This window comes from Mobula hypostoma, chromosome 19 (genome assembly GCF_963921235.1).
Source record: "Mobula hypostoma chromosome 19, sMobHyp1.1, whole genome shotgun sequence".
NCBI lineage: Eukaryota > Metazoa > Chordata > Chondrichthyes > Myliobatiformes > Myliobatidae > Mobula > Mobula hypostoma.
The window spans coordinates 17,588,573-17,607,226 of NC_086115.1; the positions used below are offsets into that span (position 1 = coordinate 17,588,573).

General features: G+C 52.8%; 1 protein-coding gene across 2 annotated transcripts; it reads right to left on the reverse strand.

Annotated features, from left to right (window-relative positions):
• Positions 1-2,071: 2,071 nt before the first annotated feature.
• Positions 2,072-18,400, reverse strand: LOC134358681 (gamma-glutamyl hydrolase-like). 2 transcript variants are annotated; one of them, XM_063071138.1, is made up of 10 exons: positions 18,367-18,400; positions 13,868-13,899; positions 13,003-13,114; positions 11,877-11,927; positions 11,072-11,156; positions 9,766-9,904; positions 6,838-6,944; positions 6,188-6,281; positions 5,753-5,890; positions 2,072-3,385 (listed from the first exon to the last, which is right to left on the reverse strand). In XM_063071138.1, the coding sequence occupies exons 1-10, from the start codon at positions 18,381-18,383 to the stop codon at positions 3,273-3,275; spliced, it is 888 nt and encodes a 295-aa protein (XP_062927208.1). In that variant the 5' UTR covers positions 18,384-18,400; the 3' UTR covers positions 2,072-3,272. The 2 variants fall into 2 exon arrangements, with proteins under 2 accessions (XP_062927208.1, XP_062927209.1); XM_063071139.1 differs by lacking the exon at positions 11,877-11,927.
• Positions 18,401-18,654: the final 254 nt, after the last annotated feature.

Below are 18,654 nucleotides of genomic sequence, written 5' to 3' on the forward strand. Positions count from 1 at the left end.
ATGAAAAACACCCCAGGGACCTTCCAGAGGATGATTAATTCAGTGATAAAAGGGTTAAAGAACGCAGAAGTGTATATTGACGATTTAGTGGTCTGGAGTGACACGTGGGAGGAGCACATTGTGGCAGTAGAGGAACTGTTTAAACGGCTGTCTGAAGCCAACCTGACAGTGAACCTCGCAAAAAGTGAATTCGGCCACACTAAGGTCACTTATCTGGGATTTGTGGTAGGACAGGGGCAGCTGGCCCCGATGCAGGCTAAGGTGCAGGCTATCTCTGAAGTTCCCATCCCGACGGACAAGAGAGCCCTGAGAAGGTCCTTGGGGATGGTGGGGTGCTATCGGAAGTTTTGCAAAAACTTTGCGGATATTACCCTCCCTCTTACTAAGCTCTTGCCGAAGAATGCGAAGTTTGTGTGGCACGACCTTTGTCAACAGGCCTTTGAGAGTTTGAAGGCGATTCTGTGTCACCATCCTGTATTGAATGCGCCTGACTTTTCAAAACCTTTCTCCCTAGCAACAGATGCTAGCGACGAAGCAGCCGGGGCGGTGCTGTTACAGACAGACAATGAGGAGATTGACCACCCAGTGGCTTATTTTTCTAAGAAGTTTAATGTCCATCAGAGAAATTATTCCACTGTGGAGAAGGAATTACTGGCAATCATACTAGCATTACAACATTTTGAGGTTTATATTTGTCCGGCACGGAAACCACTGATAATTTACACTGATCATAATCCATTAGTGTTTTTGGCCACTATGAAGGATAAAAACAAATGCTTACTAAGTTGGAGCCTGGTCTTACAGGAATTTGTTATTAGAATAAAACATATAAAAGGAACGGACAATGTGATTGCTGACTGTCTATCAAGGTGTTAAAACTTAAAGTTCTCTGTATTAGCCGAATAGCTGATGACTACCAGTATATTAGTGTGTATCTAATAATGTGCATTCATGCCCATAATTTTTACCCCGGTAAAAGTCCTTTTAATGGTGGGGGTGTCATGTGTGACGCCCAGCAGAGGTACCGGACGGATGATGCTAATGAGAGAGATAAGAAAGACAATGGAGAAACATTCAAAATGCTAATGAGAGAAAAGAGGGATTAACGGGAAAGAAACACAATTCAGCTATTGACAGACCGGTTGCTTTGAACCTGAACTGTTTGAAGTTTGATGGACAGATGTTACTCCAGCAGGGGGATAAAAACAGCAGGTTTGCTAAGTCACGTGACACCACAAGACCCTGGGAAGAGCAGTGTGCCCCCACAAGTTGGTGTAGTTTGGAGGTCCGGTTCTCGGAAACCGACCAGAGGCTCACAGGGTGTAAAGGTACGATCGGTGGGAACCTGGGGTGTGTGTGTCCGCCCTTGCCTGGGTGCCGGGTTCACCGCGGAAGAACGATCGTATCCGGAACGGAGGGGTCACAGTCGGTGACCACAGAGGGATAGAAGACATCAAAGGGTCTGCCCGAAACCAAACTGCGAAGGCATCCAAAAGGTCTGCCTGAAACCAATTGCATCTCTCTCTGTCTGTCTCTCTCTGTCTCTCTGTCTCTCTCTCTCCAACGGGACGACAACAGCGATTACGGCGAACTGCACTGAACTGATCTGAATTCTGCTTCACTTAAGACTGATCATTTTACCCCTAGACTGCGATAGAGCCTGGTTGATTCCTATTACTCTAGTTCTGTGCATACGTGTGTATTATCATTGCTAACCTGTTACATTGATATCCCTACGATTAGTGTACTGTATTACTTATTTCTTTAATAAAACTTTATTAGTTCCTAGTAATCCAGACTCCAACGAGCGTCCCATTTCTGCTGGTTTGGCAACCCAGTTACGGGGTACGTAACAATTTATATACACACATTCTTTCTCTCTCTCTTCTTTTTCTCTGTCTGTCCCTCTGACTATACCCCTTGCCCATCCTCTGGGTTTTCCCCCTCCCCCTTTTCCCTCTCCCTGGGCCTCCTCATATCCCTTTTGCCAATCACCTGTCCAGCTCTTGGCTCCATCCCTCCCCCTCCTGTCTTCTCCAACCATTTTGGATCTCCCCCTCACCCTCCCACTTTCAAATCGCTCACTAACTCTTCCTTCAGTTAGTACTGGCCCGAGGGGTCTCGGCCCGAAACGTCGACTGCACCTCTTCCTAGAGATGCTGCCTGGCCTGCTGCGTTCACCAGCAAATTTGATGTGTGTTGCTTGAATTTCCAGCATCTGCAGAATTCCTGTTGTTTAAGTATTCTGAGGTATATGGACGACAGGGACACGGTGAACACGAAGGTGGCTGATCTCTGCTTCATCGGCCCCCCTCCCGCAGTTAGCTCTGCCATGGCACTAATCGCATTCACCCTCTGGGTAAGACTCGGAGAGCTCTCGTGCCTTTTCTTCCATCTGTGGCCCTAAGTAGCTGCTTGCGGGCGACAGCGGCCAAACCCCGATACCGCGCCTAGACAAGCGGGCTAAACCAGGCGAGGAGAGCCGGCGGGCCTCACACCTAAATGAGATAGGGACTTGCCTTTTGTAGCTTGTGAAGCCATCGCCGGCGGTCCAGGCAGGTGAGATCTACTGTGAGATCCAACGGCGGGGGAGGCAGTTCTGCAACGCTCCGCGGAAGCGAAAGGCTTGACGGGGAACGGGAGCCATGGCCACCCACTGCAACCTAGAAAGACCCCAGTCTGTGACGACTGCTGGTACCAGTGGACCCGGATTTCCGAGTACAACGGCGTTTCCACTTTAAAAGCTCCCCAGCACTGGTCTCCTGTCGTCGCTGGATACGACGGACAACAAACTCAGAGCCAATTACAGTGACAATCAATAATACTAGAAATTAAAATGTTCTCATCCTTGTCAAGGGTTGTATTTATCCCTTGCGCTGCCCAGCGGTCCAGCAACACCTCCACGGTACCGGTGCACACCCTTTGTTTCCTCCCCACGATCACCGGGCACAGACACACCCCCGGAACACCGCTCCTACGCCGGAGCCACTGGCAACATGGATCGGATCTGTCTACAAGAGGGTCACAGCTGAAGTCCTTGTTTGCATTCACAGTTATAGATCGGTAGTCTCACATCAGTAGAGGCAGCAGGTCACCTACCGAAAATAGGTGACCTATCCTCCACAGAGAACGGCTTCTCTGTTGAACCTTCCCAGGGCTGTGCACCGCCAGCGGTGCAGGGGTTTAAATTGGAGGACGTTTCGTGCTCAGGCCGGAAACCTTACTTCGCCCACGCTGCGCACAAACTCCATTCGATATCCACGCCAGGTCCGTCAAAATAAGTAGACGGTTCGGTAGTTTACCTTGTCCACTGTGCAAGCGTATTGATCAATGAGGATGGAGTCTTCATCAAGTTTATCCTCATAATGATGGAAGTTTTTCCTGGCTGTGAAGAGAGCATAGCAGTAAGAGCTGAACAGGATGAGGGCCTGTGTCGTCACAGTACGGAACGACGACAAAGTTCAAGGTAAATTTATTATCAAAATACATATACGGTTACTGTTGAGTGCCATAACCCTGAAACTCATTTTCTTGCATTCACAGTATGACAAAAGAAAAATTAAACAACGCACACAAGAGAAACAACCAATTGGCAAAATATGACAAACTGTGCAAATAGAAGATAATAATAATCTTTATCATCATCATAACGATGATGAAATAAGAGCGAAACATCAAGACATGCGATGAAGAGTCTTTGAAAGTGAGTCCATAGGTTGTGGGAACAGTTCAATGTTGGGGTAAGTTAAGTTAACCCCTCTAGTGCAGGAACCTGATGGTTGCGGGGTAATAACAGTAAGTGTTCCTAAACCTGGTAGTGCGAGTCTTGAAGCTCCTGATGGCAGCAGCGAGAAGAGAGCGTGACCTGGATGGGCGGGGTAGGGGTGTCCCTGTCGATGGATGCTGCTTTCCTGCCACCGCGTTCCACGTAGTTGTGCTCAATGGCGGAGAGGGTTTTACATGTGGAGGGCAGGGGCCGGCGTCTGCTCTACAAATTAGCCATGGACAAACAGCTGGTGAAGTAACTTTGAGCTTTGTGGAGATAACAGGGAGGGTAATGAATATCGAGCGTTCGGTGAAGCCTACAACCCGTTGGCGAGCGTCCACGTTACGGGCTGACCAGGAGGGCAGAGGAGCCAGAGAAGATGGTAACTGGGGTGGAATTCTCAGTGGGAGTAAGGACGGTGGAGAGGGGAGCTTCAGTCCAAGGGCCGCGGGTTCAACAGGGCTCGAATCTTGGATCCCTGCGCTTGTGAAGTGTAACAATGATTTGGATTTTAATGTAGATACCATAGTAGAGAAGTCTGTTGATAGTGTCAAGGTGGCGAGGGACGTCGGGCTTCTGTATTGAAGAAAGTATACTGGGATGCGTCAGGGTATAACATATAAGAGCAGGTGGTCCGTGGTAGAGAATTGTGAAACATTTGTTTTACCACAGTTGCGATACTGTGGTAAAAAATAGACAAACATCGAGTTCGTAATGCTGCAGCTTTATAAAACCCTGGTTATACCACACTTCGAATATCGTGTTCAGTTCTGGTCGCCTCGTTATAGGAAGGATGTGGGAGCTTTAGAGGGGGCCGCAGAGGAAATGTGCCAGGATGCTGCCTGGATCAGAGACTAGGTCTTATGGGGATAGTTTGAGCGAGCTCGGGCCTTTCTCTTTGGAACGAAGGAGAATGAGAATTGACTTGATAGAAGTGTACAAAATGATAAAGAGGAATAAACGATTAGACTTATTCCCAGAAAGGAAATGGCTAACACAGGGGCAAAATTTTAAGAAGATTGGAGAAAAGTATAGGGGCTGTCAGAGGTAAGTTTTCTACACAGCGAGTGGTAGGTGGGGGGAAAGCCCTGCCGGTGGTGGCGGACAGGAGATATATTAGGGGAATTTAAAAAACTCTTTCGCACACTCTGAGATCGATCTCAGAGTAGGATAAGAGGTGGACAAAACATTGTGGGCCGCAGGGCATGTACTGTGCACAGATTCACTGGGATGGTGCCTGTGGTGCAGCGTGCCAGTTATGAAGAGAGACTGGAGAGGCTGTTTGTTTTCCTTGGAGCGTAGCAGGCTAGCGGTGGGAGCGGCGGCGAGGGTGCATACAAAATCTGGGCCTCCATTCTTTCTGCCAGAGGGGAACCCGTGAGCGCCGAAGCTGACCTCTCGCTGCCCCCTTCTTCTTCCTCTTAAGCCCATCACATGGTAGGGCGCCGACAGCGGCTCACCCGTCCTGGGACAGTCTGTCCCCAGGTGTAGCCCATTTTCTTTGTGTATCCCCTGGATGAAGCCCCCGGAACCACTGTTAGCGTTTCTGTAGATCTGGGTTTTTTACGGAATGGGTTGCTCTCCTCATGCCCGACCAGAGGCCCTTTCGCAGCCGGACCAGAGACCGTCCATTTCCTACTGGTTACTTCCTGTTTCAGCGAAGGTCTTTGATTCCACCCACTGCTAGTGTGTTTGGTGCCTCTTGGGATAATTTGTTACTGCTGCAATGTTTGCCTTTCGGAATAGGATAGGCCGAGTGATATTTTCTGCAGCCTGCCTTCAAGTTTCCATTCCACCTCCGCGCAGACACTGATGAAGACGCGACTGATCACTGCTGGACGGATGCACAGACCTAAGAGGTGTGTTGAGATTATCTCCAGGCTGGACTCCCTAAAAGGGTGATTCCCCCGCCTCTCCTGCCTATTCCCCCTCCTCTCCTACGGGCATCGTGTTAAATTGACTCAGACAGTGTTTCTGAAGACTCACCTTCACTGACGAAGAACTCGGCCATTAGGAAGGAAATCCTGACTCCGAGGGGGCTGTGTGGAATATCCATTCTCTTCTTCCAGAAGTAGCGGTTACCTTCCGGGTGCCATTGTGTGCCATAAATTGGATATAGGAACGCTGCAAGGGAAGAGAGCGGCTCAGTAGTCTACCCTGCGCCCTGGAAGTAATGGCAAGTTGCTTAGGAACCACTCTGAACCAAACCCCGGGGCCTTGTCCACCGTAGCTGGGGATCCCTGGGCTTTATCCACACTACACCACACCACACCACACCACACACCCTCCACCATTCTGAGTTTTGTCTCAGGCACCGGTCCCCGAGAGCAAGAAACCCCACCTTTCAGTGGGGCGGTGGGGCAGGAGAAGAGGGGCACGGCCCCGATCCGATTACCGCCCCCCGCCCCAGCCCCGACCTACCTTCCATCGTCGAGACAAAGGTGACTCCCTGCCGGTCCGTGTTGGTGGAGATGAGTCGGTAGAACGATCTCAACTTCTTATTCGCTTCGAAGGCCTAAAATTAACGACCGCGTTAGTCCCTTGGGAGAATAAACCCTCACACGCGTCCCCCGTCCCCCGGCCACGAGCCGTCATCGCTAATTACCCCCTCCCACTCACACGCCCTCCCCACTTCCACCCACCTGTCTTCCCTTTCCCTCCTCCTCCCTCTGTCGCCTGACAACCCTTCCCTCAAGCTCTTCCCCTCACCTTCCCCTCCTCCTGCAGTCTCACACCGCAACTCAACGCCGACTGCTCCCCAACAGCAGTCTCCACCCTACCCCCGCTCCCCACCCTCCTCTCCCTCACACCCTCTCCCCAACACCACACCACAACCTTTCCCCGCCGTCAGCCCCACTGTCACACCTCAATGCCGCTCCCCGTACTCACTCCTTATCTCACCCCGGTCCCACACTCTTCTGGCCGTCCGATCTCCCCCTAACATCACCTCCCCCCCCCCAAACACACACACACACATACCGTCAGTCCCACCCCGCTCTCACCATCCTCCTCTTCCCATCCCACCCCTCACGACACCCGAGGTCTCACTCACCCGCACCCCAAGCCCTTACCTCCAGGGTGAGGCTGTACTTATGGAAGTTACCGGTCAGTGGTGTCTCTGATAAAACTCGCGTCACCTCTGGGGCGAAATTCCTAAACATTTTACACGATTTCGCTTCTGTAAAGTAACGAGACAGAAATCAATACTTGGCGAGGTGTTGGTGGAGGGGGGGATGGGACAGGAGTAGGGGTGGGGGAGAACGTAACGGGAGCGTGGGTAGAGGGAGGAGGACGGTACTGGAGTGTGAGTGGGGTAGGGAGGAGGGTACAGGAGTGTGAGTGGGGTAGGGAGGAGGGTACAGGAGTGTGAGTGGGGTAGGGGAGGAGGGTACAGTTGTGTGAGTGGGGTAGGGGCGGACGGTACAGGAGTGTGAGTGGGGTAGGGGAGGAGGAGGGTACAGGAGTGTCAGTGAGGTAGGGAGGAGGGTACAGGAGTGTGAGTGGGGTAGGGGAGGAGGGTACAGGAGTGTGAGTGGGTGGTACAGGAGTGTGACTGGGCTAGGGAGGAGGGTACAGGAGTGTGAGTGGGGTAGGGGAGGAGGGTACAGGAGTGTGAGTGGGGTAGGGGAGGAGGAGGGTACAGGAGTGTCAGTGGGGTAGGGGAGGAGGGTACAGGAGTGTGAGTGGGTGGTACAGGACTGTGAGTGGGGTAGGGGAGGACGGTACAGGAGTGTGAGTGGGGTAGGGGAGGAGGAGGGTACAGGAGTGTCAGTGGGGTAGGGGAGGAGGGTACAGGAGTGTGAGTGGGGTAGGGGAGGAGGGTACAGGAGTGTGAGTGGGGTAGGGGAGAACGGTACAGGAGTGTGAGTGGGTGGTACAGGAGTGTGAGTGGGGTAGGGGAGGAGGGTACAGGAGTGTGAGTGGGGTAGGGAGGAGGGTACAGGAGTGTGAGTGGGGTAGGGGAGGAGGAGGGTACAGGAGTGTGAGTGAGGTAGGGAGGAGGGTATAGGAGTGTGAGTGGGTGGTACAGGAGTGTGACTGGGCTAGGGAGGAGGGTACAGGAGTGTGAGTGGGGTAGGGGAGGAGGGTACAGGAGTGTGAGTGGGGTAGGGGAGGAGGAGGGTACAGGAGTGTCAGTGGGGTAGGGGAGGAGGGTACAGGAGTGTGAGTGGGTGGTACAGGAGTGTGAGTGGGGTAGGGGAGGACGGTACAGGAGTGTGAGTGGGGTAGGGGAGGAGGAGGGTACAGGAGTGTCAGTGGGGTAGGGGAGGAGGGTACAGGAGTGTGAGTGGGGTAGGGAGGAGGGTACAGGAGTGTGAGTGGGGTAGGGGAGAACGGTACAGGAGTGTGAGTGGGTGGTACAGGAGTGTGAGTGGGGTAGGGAGGAGGGTACAGGAGTGTGAGTGGGGTAGGGGAGGAGGAGGGTACAGGAGTGTGAGTGAGGTAGGGAGGAGGGTACAGGAGTGTGAGTGGGGTAGGGGAGGAGGGTACAGGAGTGTGAGTGGGTGGTACAGGAGTGTGACTGGGCTAGGGAGGAGGGTACAGGAGTGTGAGTGGGGTAGGGGAGGAGGAGGGTACAGGAGTGTCAGTGGGGTAGGGGAGGAGGGTACAGGAGTGTGAGTGGGTGGTACAGGAGTGTGAGTGGGGTAGGGGAGGAGGGTACAGAAGTGTGAGTGGGGTAGGGGAGGAGGGTACAGGAGTGTGAGTGGGGTAGGGGAGGAGGGTACAGGAGTGTGTGTGGGGTAGGGGAGGAGGGTACAGGAGTGTGAGTGGGGTAGGGAGGAGGGTACAGGAGTGTGAGTGGGGTAGGGGAGGACGGTACAGGAGTGTGAGTGGGTGGTACAGGAGTGTGAGTGGGGTAGGGGAGGAGGGTACAGGAGTGTGAGTGGGGTAGGGAGGAGGGTACAGGAGTGTGAGTGGGGTGACGGAGCATCGTGTAGGTGTGTAGATGTCTTCCTTGGGTACATTCGAAGTGAGTCTTTGCCTTCGATCTGATGCAGTTGTTTTATCTTTTGTTAATTGGCCTCGGGCGGGGGCTGGACCAGACGAGAGAGATGGGACTTAAGTTGAAGGCTGCGCAACATGAGATCGCCTTGTAGTTGGGAGATTGACCCTGGGGTAAATGGGTGGGCGAGAGCAGAGTCCTGGGATGAGTGATCCATCCTCAATGGAGTGAAGAAGAATGAGGTGAAGATACAAAAGCCTGAAAGCACGCACCACCCGGCTCAAGGTAAGGACAGCTTCTATCCCGCTGTTATCAGACTATTGAATGGCTCCCGACTATAATAAGGCGGACTCACAGTCCAGCTCGTCATGATCTTGCACTCATTGTCTATCTGCACTGCCCTTTCTCTGTAACTGCATTCTGCATTGTTATTGATTTGCATTGTTCTCCCTCCATGACACTGTAATGCAAGGATGTGTATGAATAGTATGCAAGGCTATACGGGTGACAAATTAACAAGTTGCCAATTTGGTTTACTAGTTCTGAGGGAGACCGCTGGGGAAGGATACCAAAGGTGTCGTTCTTCCCCCGTGAACCGCTTGATTCTATTCCCGTGTTCCGGAGGCTTGGGATGGAGGTTTCTGTACTAGGATCTTTGGACCCAGAGACAGTGAGTCCTCTGCCGTTCGGTTTATCCAATGGGATTTCGGGGAAGGAACCGGATGGTTTGGAAACTGGCCAGGAAGGTGGATCTGGATATATTAGACTCCAGGGTTAGAGGGGCAACTTTCCTGATGCTGTTTGCATCGAGCGATGCCCCTCCCACGACCCCGCCTCCTTGACCCCCCCGTCAGCTGCCACGCCCTGCCCATAGCCACACCCCCTCTGTGACGCCTCTCACGCTCGCCACGCCCCTCTCTAGACCACGCCTCTTCCATGGCATCTCCTCCTCTCTTGTCCCTCTTCTGTCTTGACCACACTCCTTGGCCACGTCCCGCTGACCTCACCTCCCCCCCCCACCCCTCATCCCAGTCCCACTCCGGGCGCTCCCTACCGTCAGTGAAATCCAGCGGCAATGCCATGTTGTTACTGTCCGTCCTGCTGAGCAGATTCTCGCCCGTAGTGAGTGCCGTCAACAGCTGATGCCCCAGGCACGTCCCCCACACCGGGAAGTAATCGCCCTGGTCACAGGCCTGCGGCGAACGGAAGTGTGACAGTCAGCCAGACCCTGCACCCAGCCCGGGGAAGCACTGATCGGTTCCTCATGCTCTGGAGACTGGCTGCTAACCCAGTGAACCCCCATCACGGCACCGGGGGGGGGGGGGGCACCACTACCCCTTCCGTTGCACGCCAGCACCGTAAGCAAACCGAGAAAACGGAGCACAAAAAAAATAGCCCATCCTCGTTATCCCAGCCCCGTCCTCCTTCACACCAGACCCACGTTGCTTGTTGAAAAGCACCTGGGTGACGGTGGGAGAATTTAGGACAAACTGGACCACCGAGGTCTTCTTCATTCAGGGATTGAATCGGGGTGCGGAGTCAGAAAATTGGGTTCCTCGTCTGGACTGAGTCCTAATACCGGATCCAGAATTTCTCTTCACCTCCAGATGCTACCCGACCGCCGAAGACTTTGTGGTTTCAGCGGATTGATCTGTTGCCCCGGGAGTCGTTGGCTTGGTTTTGGGCAGACTGTCGGGTGCACACTGCTTCCGCAATAATTTCGTTCCCTCAACATTGTGAATCAACGAGCGAGGCTGAGGTCTGGGATGGCCCACACTGATGGGACACTAAACAATCTGGGACCCTTCCTTGGGTTCATAAGACTATAAGACCGTAAGACATAAGACTGAACTAGGCCATTCGGCTCATCGTGTCTTCTGCACCATTTCATCATTACTGATTTATTATCCCTCTCAACCCCATTCTCCTGCCTTCTCCCCGTAACCTTTGACACCCTGATTAATCAAGAATCTGTCAACCTCCGCTTTAAATATCCTCAACGACTTGGCCGCCACAGCTGTCGGTAGCAATGAATTCCATCGCCCTCTGGCTGAAGAATTTCTCCTCGTCTTTATTTCAAATCTATGTCCCTCTATTCGGATACCATGCCCTCTGGTCCTAAACTCCCCGCTAAAAGAAATACATCTACTCTAGATCTTTGAAAATTCGATGGAATTCAATGAGACCACCCCATCCCCCTTCATTCTTCTAAACTCCAGAGGCATCAAACAGTCCTTATACATTAACCCTTTCATTCCTTCTCTGGTCCCTCCGAAAGGAGCAACATACTCCCTTCCCTCGCTTGCCCGTGTCTGACACACAACCACAGACACCCACCCCTCCCCCGACTCCTGACTGACCTCCACCGCCAGCCTGTAGAAGATGCCGGCCACCCGGGCGAACTCGGAGTTCTGGACATCAACGGCGCCGCCAGGGAATAAGATCCTGCGGAAGAGGGGATCGTGGGTGTGGCTTCATAACGCAGTGTGCAGCAGCTCGAATGACAAGGCCCTGGTGGATAACTCCGGCCGGGACAGACCTGGACGCGGCCCGGCGGTGTGAGGGGTGGGAATCTCAAACAGTAACACCGGCGCATCGGCCAACTCCGGTTCAACGGGGCGAAGGCGGGATGGGAGCACCTTTTCGAAGGGCAGGCAAAGCGGAGGAAAGCTGTCCTCGTGGGAAGGGAAGAGTACGGTTGCTGCGGTGTCCCGGCGACTGCTCCTGGGACGAGTAAATGACCGTTCGATAGAACCTGTGCGCTACGGTCATACAGGTCAAACACTGGAGTTAACAGATGGCCCGGACCCGGGGGGGGGGGGTGGAGTAACTTCAATTCATAAACGCGAGAGATTTGGCAGTTTCTGGAAATCTTAGGGAACACTCACAAAATGTTGGAATAACTCAAAAGGTCAGGTAGTATTTGTGGAGGGGAGTCGACTTTTCGGGCCGAGACCATTTATTGGGGCTGGTCGGATCGTTGACTGACGGATAGTCTACTGTTCATGATAGGAATACGTGGAGTTGGACTGATTTCCCAGGACCCACCCAGGTGGCTGGAGCGCCGTGCGGACACAGGGACGAAGAGGGTGGGGTGGGAGCAGAGTTTTCGCGAAGAGCAGAGATAATAAAACGAGGAAGGGCGACGGATGGTCTAATACCTACCCATTTATTGAGTAAAATAGTTTTTCATATTCAGATTCACTGAGATACAATCTGCAAGAACAACGAACGACTTTCAGTCACAGCCAGTCAACTTTCAGACTCAGATCTGCCACATTCTCCCCTTCCTAATTCATCCCAAACTAAACCCTATTTATCACCCAATTCTCATCTCCTGGATTAAACAATTTCCAAACTGTTCCCCAACCCAATATCAGTTCCCAAACCCGCCCCTCTCCAAACACGTCCCTCGCTTTCCCAGCGCCTCTCAATCCGACAGAGTTTAGCAATGAAAATCTTCTTGATACGGTGATCAATATAGAGTCACAGCGGCCAATTTCGACACAGTAAGGTCACAGCTGACCTTACCACCCACCTAAACTGTAACCAAGGCCTTAACTGTCGATCACAACTCTGAACCCAACCACTAGTTATAGTCAAACAACAGGAATTCTGCAGATGCTGGAAATTCAAGCAACATACATCAAAGTTGCTGGTGAACGCAGCAGGCCAAGCAGCATCTATAGGAAGAGGTGCAGTCGACGTTTCAGGCCGAGACCCTTCGTCCTGACGAAGGGTCTCGGCCTGAAACGTCGACTGCACCTCTTCCTATAGATGCTGCTTGGCCTGCTGCGTTCACCAGCAACTTTGATGTATGTCACTAGTTATAGTAATGTCAATGACCTACCGCTTTCACTAACAGGTCACCAGTACCGATTCTCAACCAGCAACACCACCTTCTGCCTCTTCGCAGAGTCGTTGCTTAACCTGCTATCAACCAATTCAATGCAGGGTTTCGAAACGGGAATATTTGGGAGTGGGCGGGCTGAGATTCCACACCGCTCCCCGCTCCACCGCCCACCTCCGTGCTCGCCCCCCTGCCCTTTCATCGACGCTCCCTTTCCTCGCCCTCCTACTCACTCATTCTCCCGTTCACTCACTCCTCCTCAGTCTCCTCTCACCCTCAGTCCAGCAGTCCCTCACTCCTGCTCTTCCATCGCTATCTCACTCCTTCACTCTCTTACTCGCTCCTTTCATCCCCTCGCCCTGCCTCTCACTCCGAGTCTCCTCCACGTTCTCGGCAGGTTTAAGCCCGTCACTTGAGTGAGCTCTATGGGGTAGGACTCACCTGATCACTGCCACTCTGCATCCGGCCGATTCCAGGTGTTTTACGTTGGAAGAGGCCACGTACGTCTGGGCCATCCCGGACAGGTGACCCATTGTCTGCTGGGCCAAGATCCCTACAGTAAGAGGAAGCGTGAGAGAGCAAGGGCCAGACGACCAGTATCTCAAAGGCAAGATTTGTCCTCCTGTCACTGAAGGAGGCTGCAACACGGTCAAAATCCCCCTGGCAGACGGACGTTCTCCAGAGAAAGTCACAAATATATCGCCCAATAACTTGGCTTCTGAGGCGCAAGACATGTTTACTAGGACTGTGCTCGGAGTGATGCTGCGCGGGACGTGTTAACAGTCTATGGCCTTTCGCCTGGGAGGGAGAAAGCGGTTCTGAAGCTGTTTTAATTGATTCGGCACAACCGAAGGGCCTGTTCCTGTGCGGTACTGTTCTATGTTCTTAGTTTGGCTTGGGACGGACAAAATGTTTCCTCGTGCAGGGAAGAGTAAAGCCAGGCGCTAGGGTAGCTCTACAGCAAATCAGTGCAGATGCAGGAAATCTGAAATAAAGCAGGAACAGCTGGAAACACTCAGCAGGTCAGGCAGCGCCGGCGGAGAGAAAAAAAAACCTTTCCAGGATGAAGTTCCAACAGCTGGGGAGATGCAAGGATCCACCAGCACGAGGGAAGATAACCCCCTCTTGTCGTCAATAGCTGTCCCTCAAAACTTCTTTGTTCAGTGTTCTCGGTGTCCCTGCCCCACGGGACTTGGTGCGACTGCTGCCTCGGGTAGCCCGCCTACCCCCTCAATACCCACCACACACAGTCCTGGAATAATCGCGTTCGGAACATGAACACAGTTAAAGAGCCAACATCACTCACCTATTATGGGCCGGTCATTCAGAATTCTTTCCCTGTGGAGATTGAAGAGGGTGATTCTGAGTCGATTTTTTGTTTGTTTTATATACAAAGTTTACTCGATGACTACAATATCAGACAAAAGCACACATACACATATATATATGTATACCTATATAAACACACTACGCACAGCTTCAAATTACTACCTGCAACACAACCAAGCCCCAGAGGCCCTCCGCTCCCGGAAATCCTGTACTGTTGCCATGGACACCGCGTGCTCCTTCTCCAGGAAAACCGGGCACAGATGTAACCCCGGAAAGGGGGATGGGGAGGGCAGGCAATCAGCCTGAGCAGTCCGGTCGACTGTCCGCCGCCTGGAGCTATGAATGGCCATTTTAGCCGGGTCCAGGAGCAAGAGGTTCAGGAGATTTCCCGAGCGACCCCACCACCCCACCGTGGCAGTGTCTACAGGTGAGGGGCGTGCGGCTGGTGTAACCGGAATCTGAGAAGCGGTGAGTTCTCAACACAGCCGGGTGGGAGCACAGGAGCATGGGCGTGGACCTGGCTTCGGCAGGGTCCCCTCCACAGGAGATGTTACAATAGGACCATAGGAGTGTCCGACCGCAAGAGGCGAATCGGCCCCTCATCCTCTGACTCACTCCCTGCCACGAACCCGCACCCCATACACCTATACACAAGATTCACTTCCTATCACCCTACATTTCCAAAGCTGTTGCGTTCTTTGTTTGAACTTCTAATTTTCGGCGGTTCAGGTCAGATTCAAACTTCTTCAGGAGCGTGTGGATCCTAGACCGAAGGATGTTAACCGAAACCGCCCCGGTCACCAGGCGGAGAAGGGGGGTGGAGCTCCTTCATTCCGGGACCATGACAGTCAGCAGGAGCGAGTCGGTAATCAACTGGCAGACGCCGACTTCTCACTCGCCCGAGGTTCAGCCCATTAAATGGCCCAGGAGGCTCGGGGGGGCGAGTGGCCTTCTCCTAACATGAATAAATTAACAAGGAAGGGGACGCAGCATGGCCAGATCCGTGCCCCCGGCCTCTGGGGCAATCCCCCGTCCCGCTGCGATCACGTGGCCGCACTGCCACCTCACCAGTCCACGGCCAATTCTCTTTTTCACTTTTAGCCCTTTATTAGTTACATTAATAAATGAATACACAACTACATGGTATAATCTGACATCAGACATAAAAACGGATCTCCTGCGGCATTGCTCCGAGATGGGACTACCCCGATAAGACCAGAGATCCGAACAGACAGATAAAACTTGCCGAACTATTTATATAATTATTGGTTGCAGAGGACTGTTCCACTGTCTCGGAAACTTGAGTCCGCTGTGCCCGTCACAGGGGAGGCTATGCAGCATCCACACCAGGACCGGCAGACTCAGAACCGGTTACTTTCCCCAAGCAGTAAGGCTGATCAACACCTCCACCCCCTCCACACACCCAACCACCACTACTTGATTTTTTGCTGCCAGTCGCTTTTTGTACAGACAATCCTGTGCCTAGCGTTATGGACATACAATCAATCTATGAATATAAGCTATCTTATATATTTATATTTATTGTGCTTTTTTAAAAAAAAAGTACTGCATCAAATGCGGAGAATTTCGTTCTCCCTTACACTTGTGCACTAGAAATAACATTAAGCAATCTTGAATACACTACATCTCCCCTTCACTACAGGGCAGGACTCTTGCAGCCGGCGGTAATATTTTCACCCGTCGGTGTCAAATTAGGTTTGCAGTTATGTTTTGAAATAACTGAGGTGATTAATTATTTGTGACGTTTCGGTTTAATTACAAATCGGACCTGAAATCAATAGATGGATTTGTTTTGTAGAACACCCTGATGACTGGACGAAGAGAGCTTCACACAGTCCACCTTTGAACTGATGTTCACCCATAGGGGCCGCTGTTCTGCTTAGAGTTTAGAACGTCAACAACAAAGGAAGAGGGAACACTCCGAAACGTCGACTGTTTACTCTTTTCCATACATTCTGCCTGACCTGCTGAGTTCCTCCAGCGTTTTGTGTGTATTGCTTTGGATTTCCAGCATCTGCAGATTTGAAAGGAAGGGGGACCCCAACATGCCGCCCACAGTTTTCAGCCATCAAGCACACAGCAACTCTCTGGGCAGCGGCCAAAAGCCAAAGGGTTTTCTCAAAGGACAAATGGTGCTGCCCAAGGTGGTTTTTCATAGTTCACTTACCATCAGCTTCCCTGACAATCATCACTAAGCGTTTGTGAAATGCAGATGGACCTGTTTCTATACATAAGCACCAATCTGGCGCGCCAGAACTACACATCCGCAAATATGCACACAGACATCCTGTCACGGTCCGGTCCGCGGACTCCGGACTCCGGGTCTTCCGGGTGTCCCTGGATTTGGTTGAACTTAACCATGAGCACCTGATGCTCATCTTGGAGCTGGGAATATAAGTGGCCCTGGGATCGAGTGTGGTGGCTGGGTTGTCTAGTCAGTCTCCCCTTGGAGCAACCCACTGGTGGAAGGCTAGTGAAATCACTGGGATATGGATTTCGCTGTTCCGTAGCCCGCCGAGGTTACCGGCCGCCTCCAGTCTTGGAGCCACCCCAGAACTAGCTCTCTTCCTGTCCCTTGCCTCCGTCGGGTAAGCCAGGCCATTTGCTGTTACCCTGCGGTTGGTTCTGTCCCTTCCTGTCCCTTGCCTCTGTCGGGTAAGCCAGGCCATTTTCTGTTACCCTGCGGTTGGGTCTGTCCCTCCTTGTCCTTGCCTCCGTGGGGAGGAGTCCCGCATCCTGCCCAAGAGTTGCCTCGTAGTGCCCTTGCCCCGTTATGCCCTCGTCTAGCCTCGAAGACCCCAAGCCTCGTCTATTTTTGATGTTTTTCCCCTTTGAAGGTTATTTTGAAGATCCTGACCTGGAGTTACACTCTGCCTTTGATTCTTTACGGGAATGGGACCCGCTTTCAGAGACTCAAGACCGACCACCTTTTGATATCCCAAGGACGTGGTCTGGAAGACTAGCGCGCCCTCAGGGTGCCGGATTTTCGTGGCTCTGGAGACGGGCTGATGCAAGGCTAGTGCCTCCGACAGAGGTGTCGCAGGAGAACACGGAAGATCGGAAGCAGCGAGCTAGCTGCCTTGGGCAGAGACATGAGTTTTTTTGGGCACAGAGCTCGGAAAAAGCGATGCAACAGATTTTAACACCAGTAATCAGCGAGCTGTTTGTTATGTCTCCCCTCTCGCTGTGAAACGGGGGCACCTCTTTTTTTCCTTATTAGGGAGAGAGAGCCTGTGGTATATCGAATTACTGAGTGAACGAGTAGTCTTTGGGGTACTGAAGGTATATGTCCTCACTGATGCTCGGTGGAGTGCGCTAATGCTTTTGAGGGTGGGGTGCGGAGGGAGTTCGTGGGAGGGAGGAGCTGGGGGAGTGCCTTGAGGTTCTAACGTTTACCATTCATTCTTTAGGGCACTCCTGTTTTCCTGGTTGTTTTCGGAGAAAAAATAATTACAGGGTGTATATTGTATGCATTTCTCTGACATCAAATGTTCCTATTGAACCCTATTGAAAACAGTCAATACCCCGGGGCGCCCATCGCCCCCGGAAGGTCCTCACTGTACCCATCACGACCGCGTTACTCCTTCTCCAAGGACAGCCGGGCAGGAACGTACCCTCGGAAAGGAGGCAGTCGGCCGTCTCGGGCAGCGCCCCCCACTTCCCGCCGCCTAGACCCGTGAATGGCGATCCTGGCCGGGCCCAGGACCAAGCCCACCAGGAGAACCTCCTCACGCCCGCCCCTTCCGAGCTGTATATGAGGAGCGCGGGAGTGAAGCGCAGTCAGAACCTCAGCGGCAGCTCCCTGAGAAACTCAGAAAGGGGCAGCAACCTCTCGCATTCCGTGTACCCATGGTACATTGATACCCCCACCTCGCTCCACTCTGGCCCCCTCTCAACTCCAGATCCCTCTCCACCCCTACCTCCTCACCCCTGACGGCTCCCCACCCCCACCTCTCTCCACTCTGACCCGCTCCTAACATTGACCCCTCTCCACGACCACGCGTCACACATGACCCATCTCCAGACCGGACTCGCTTCCAACGCCTCAGTTTTCTCCACCCCCTCCTCTCTCTCCATTTGACCCCCTCCCCTACTTCACCCGATTTCCTCATCCCTAACCCTTGTGCCCACACCTCACCTCTCCCCGCCCCGACGTTCTCACAACTCCTGAGCCCTTTGAATTCGGACATCCTCCCAAACTCTGATGCTTTTCAATCTCGACCTCTCCATTCCTGTCCATCTCCCCACTTCTGAGCGAACTTTGCCCGCAGGTTAACCCTCCCTATCGCCCCTCCCATCTACCACAGATCAGTCGGCCGGAGGTACTGAACTGTCCAATCTCCCCCTCTCACTGAAGAGTGTCTCCCAACCCTCGACAACGACTCCGTTCCCCACGCAGCCCGTCAGCACCCGTTGCAGTGGGTATAGGTCACCGGCACCGTAACAGCCGCTCACCTGGTTTGTCTGTTCATGGCCGCGGTTCCTTCGTAGCAGCACCCGCTCCGATCAATGATCTGGGCACAGGCTAATAGCAGCTTAAAAACCTCCCAAACCGGGACATTCCGTGTTACACAACCACCCGAGGAAACCCCAGCGAAACATTTTAACCCTTACTGCGCACGTTCACTGGACTCCGAGACGTTGCGTGAGGTCCTGAGGGTTATGACGGAAAAGCTACTTCAAATGAGTGTGGTAAATTCAGTTCTTATAAGCACCCTGACATATCTTCCCTCAGGCGGTTAT

What these genes read in the sequence shown, in the direction of transcription:
- LOC134358681 (XM_063071138.1), bottom strand. An exon ending in TCTACAGGCTGGCGGTGGAG is followed by an intron (nt 9,905 to 11,071) that starts GTCAGTCAGGAG and finishes CGTTCGCCGCAG; the next exon opens with GCCTGTGACCAGGGCGATTA. An exon ending in CGAGTTCTTCGTCAGTGAAG is followed by an intron (nt 3,386 to 5,752) that starts GTGAGTCTTCAG and finishes CTCTCTTCACAG; the next exon opens with CCAGGAAAAACTTCCATCAT.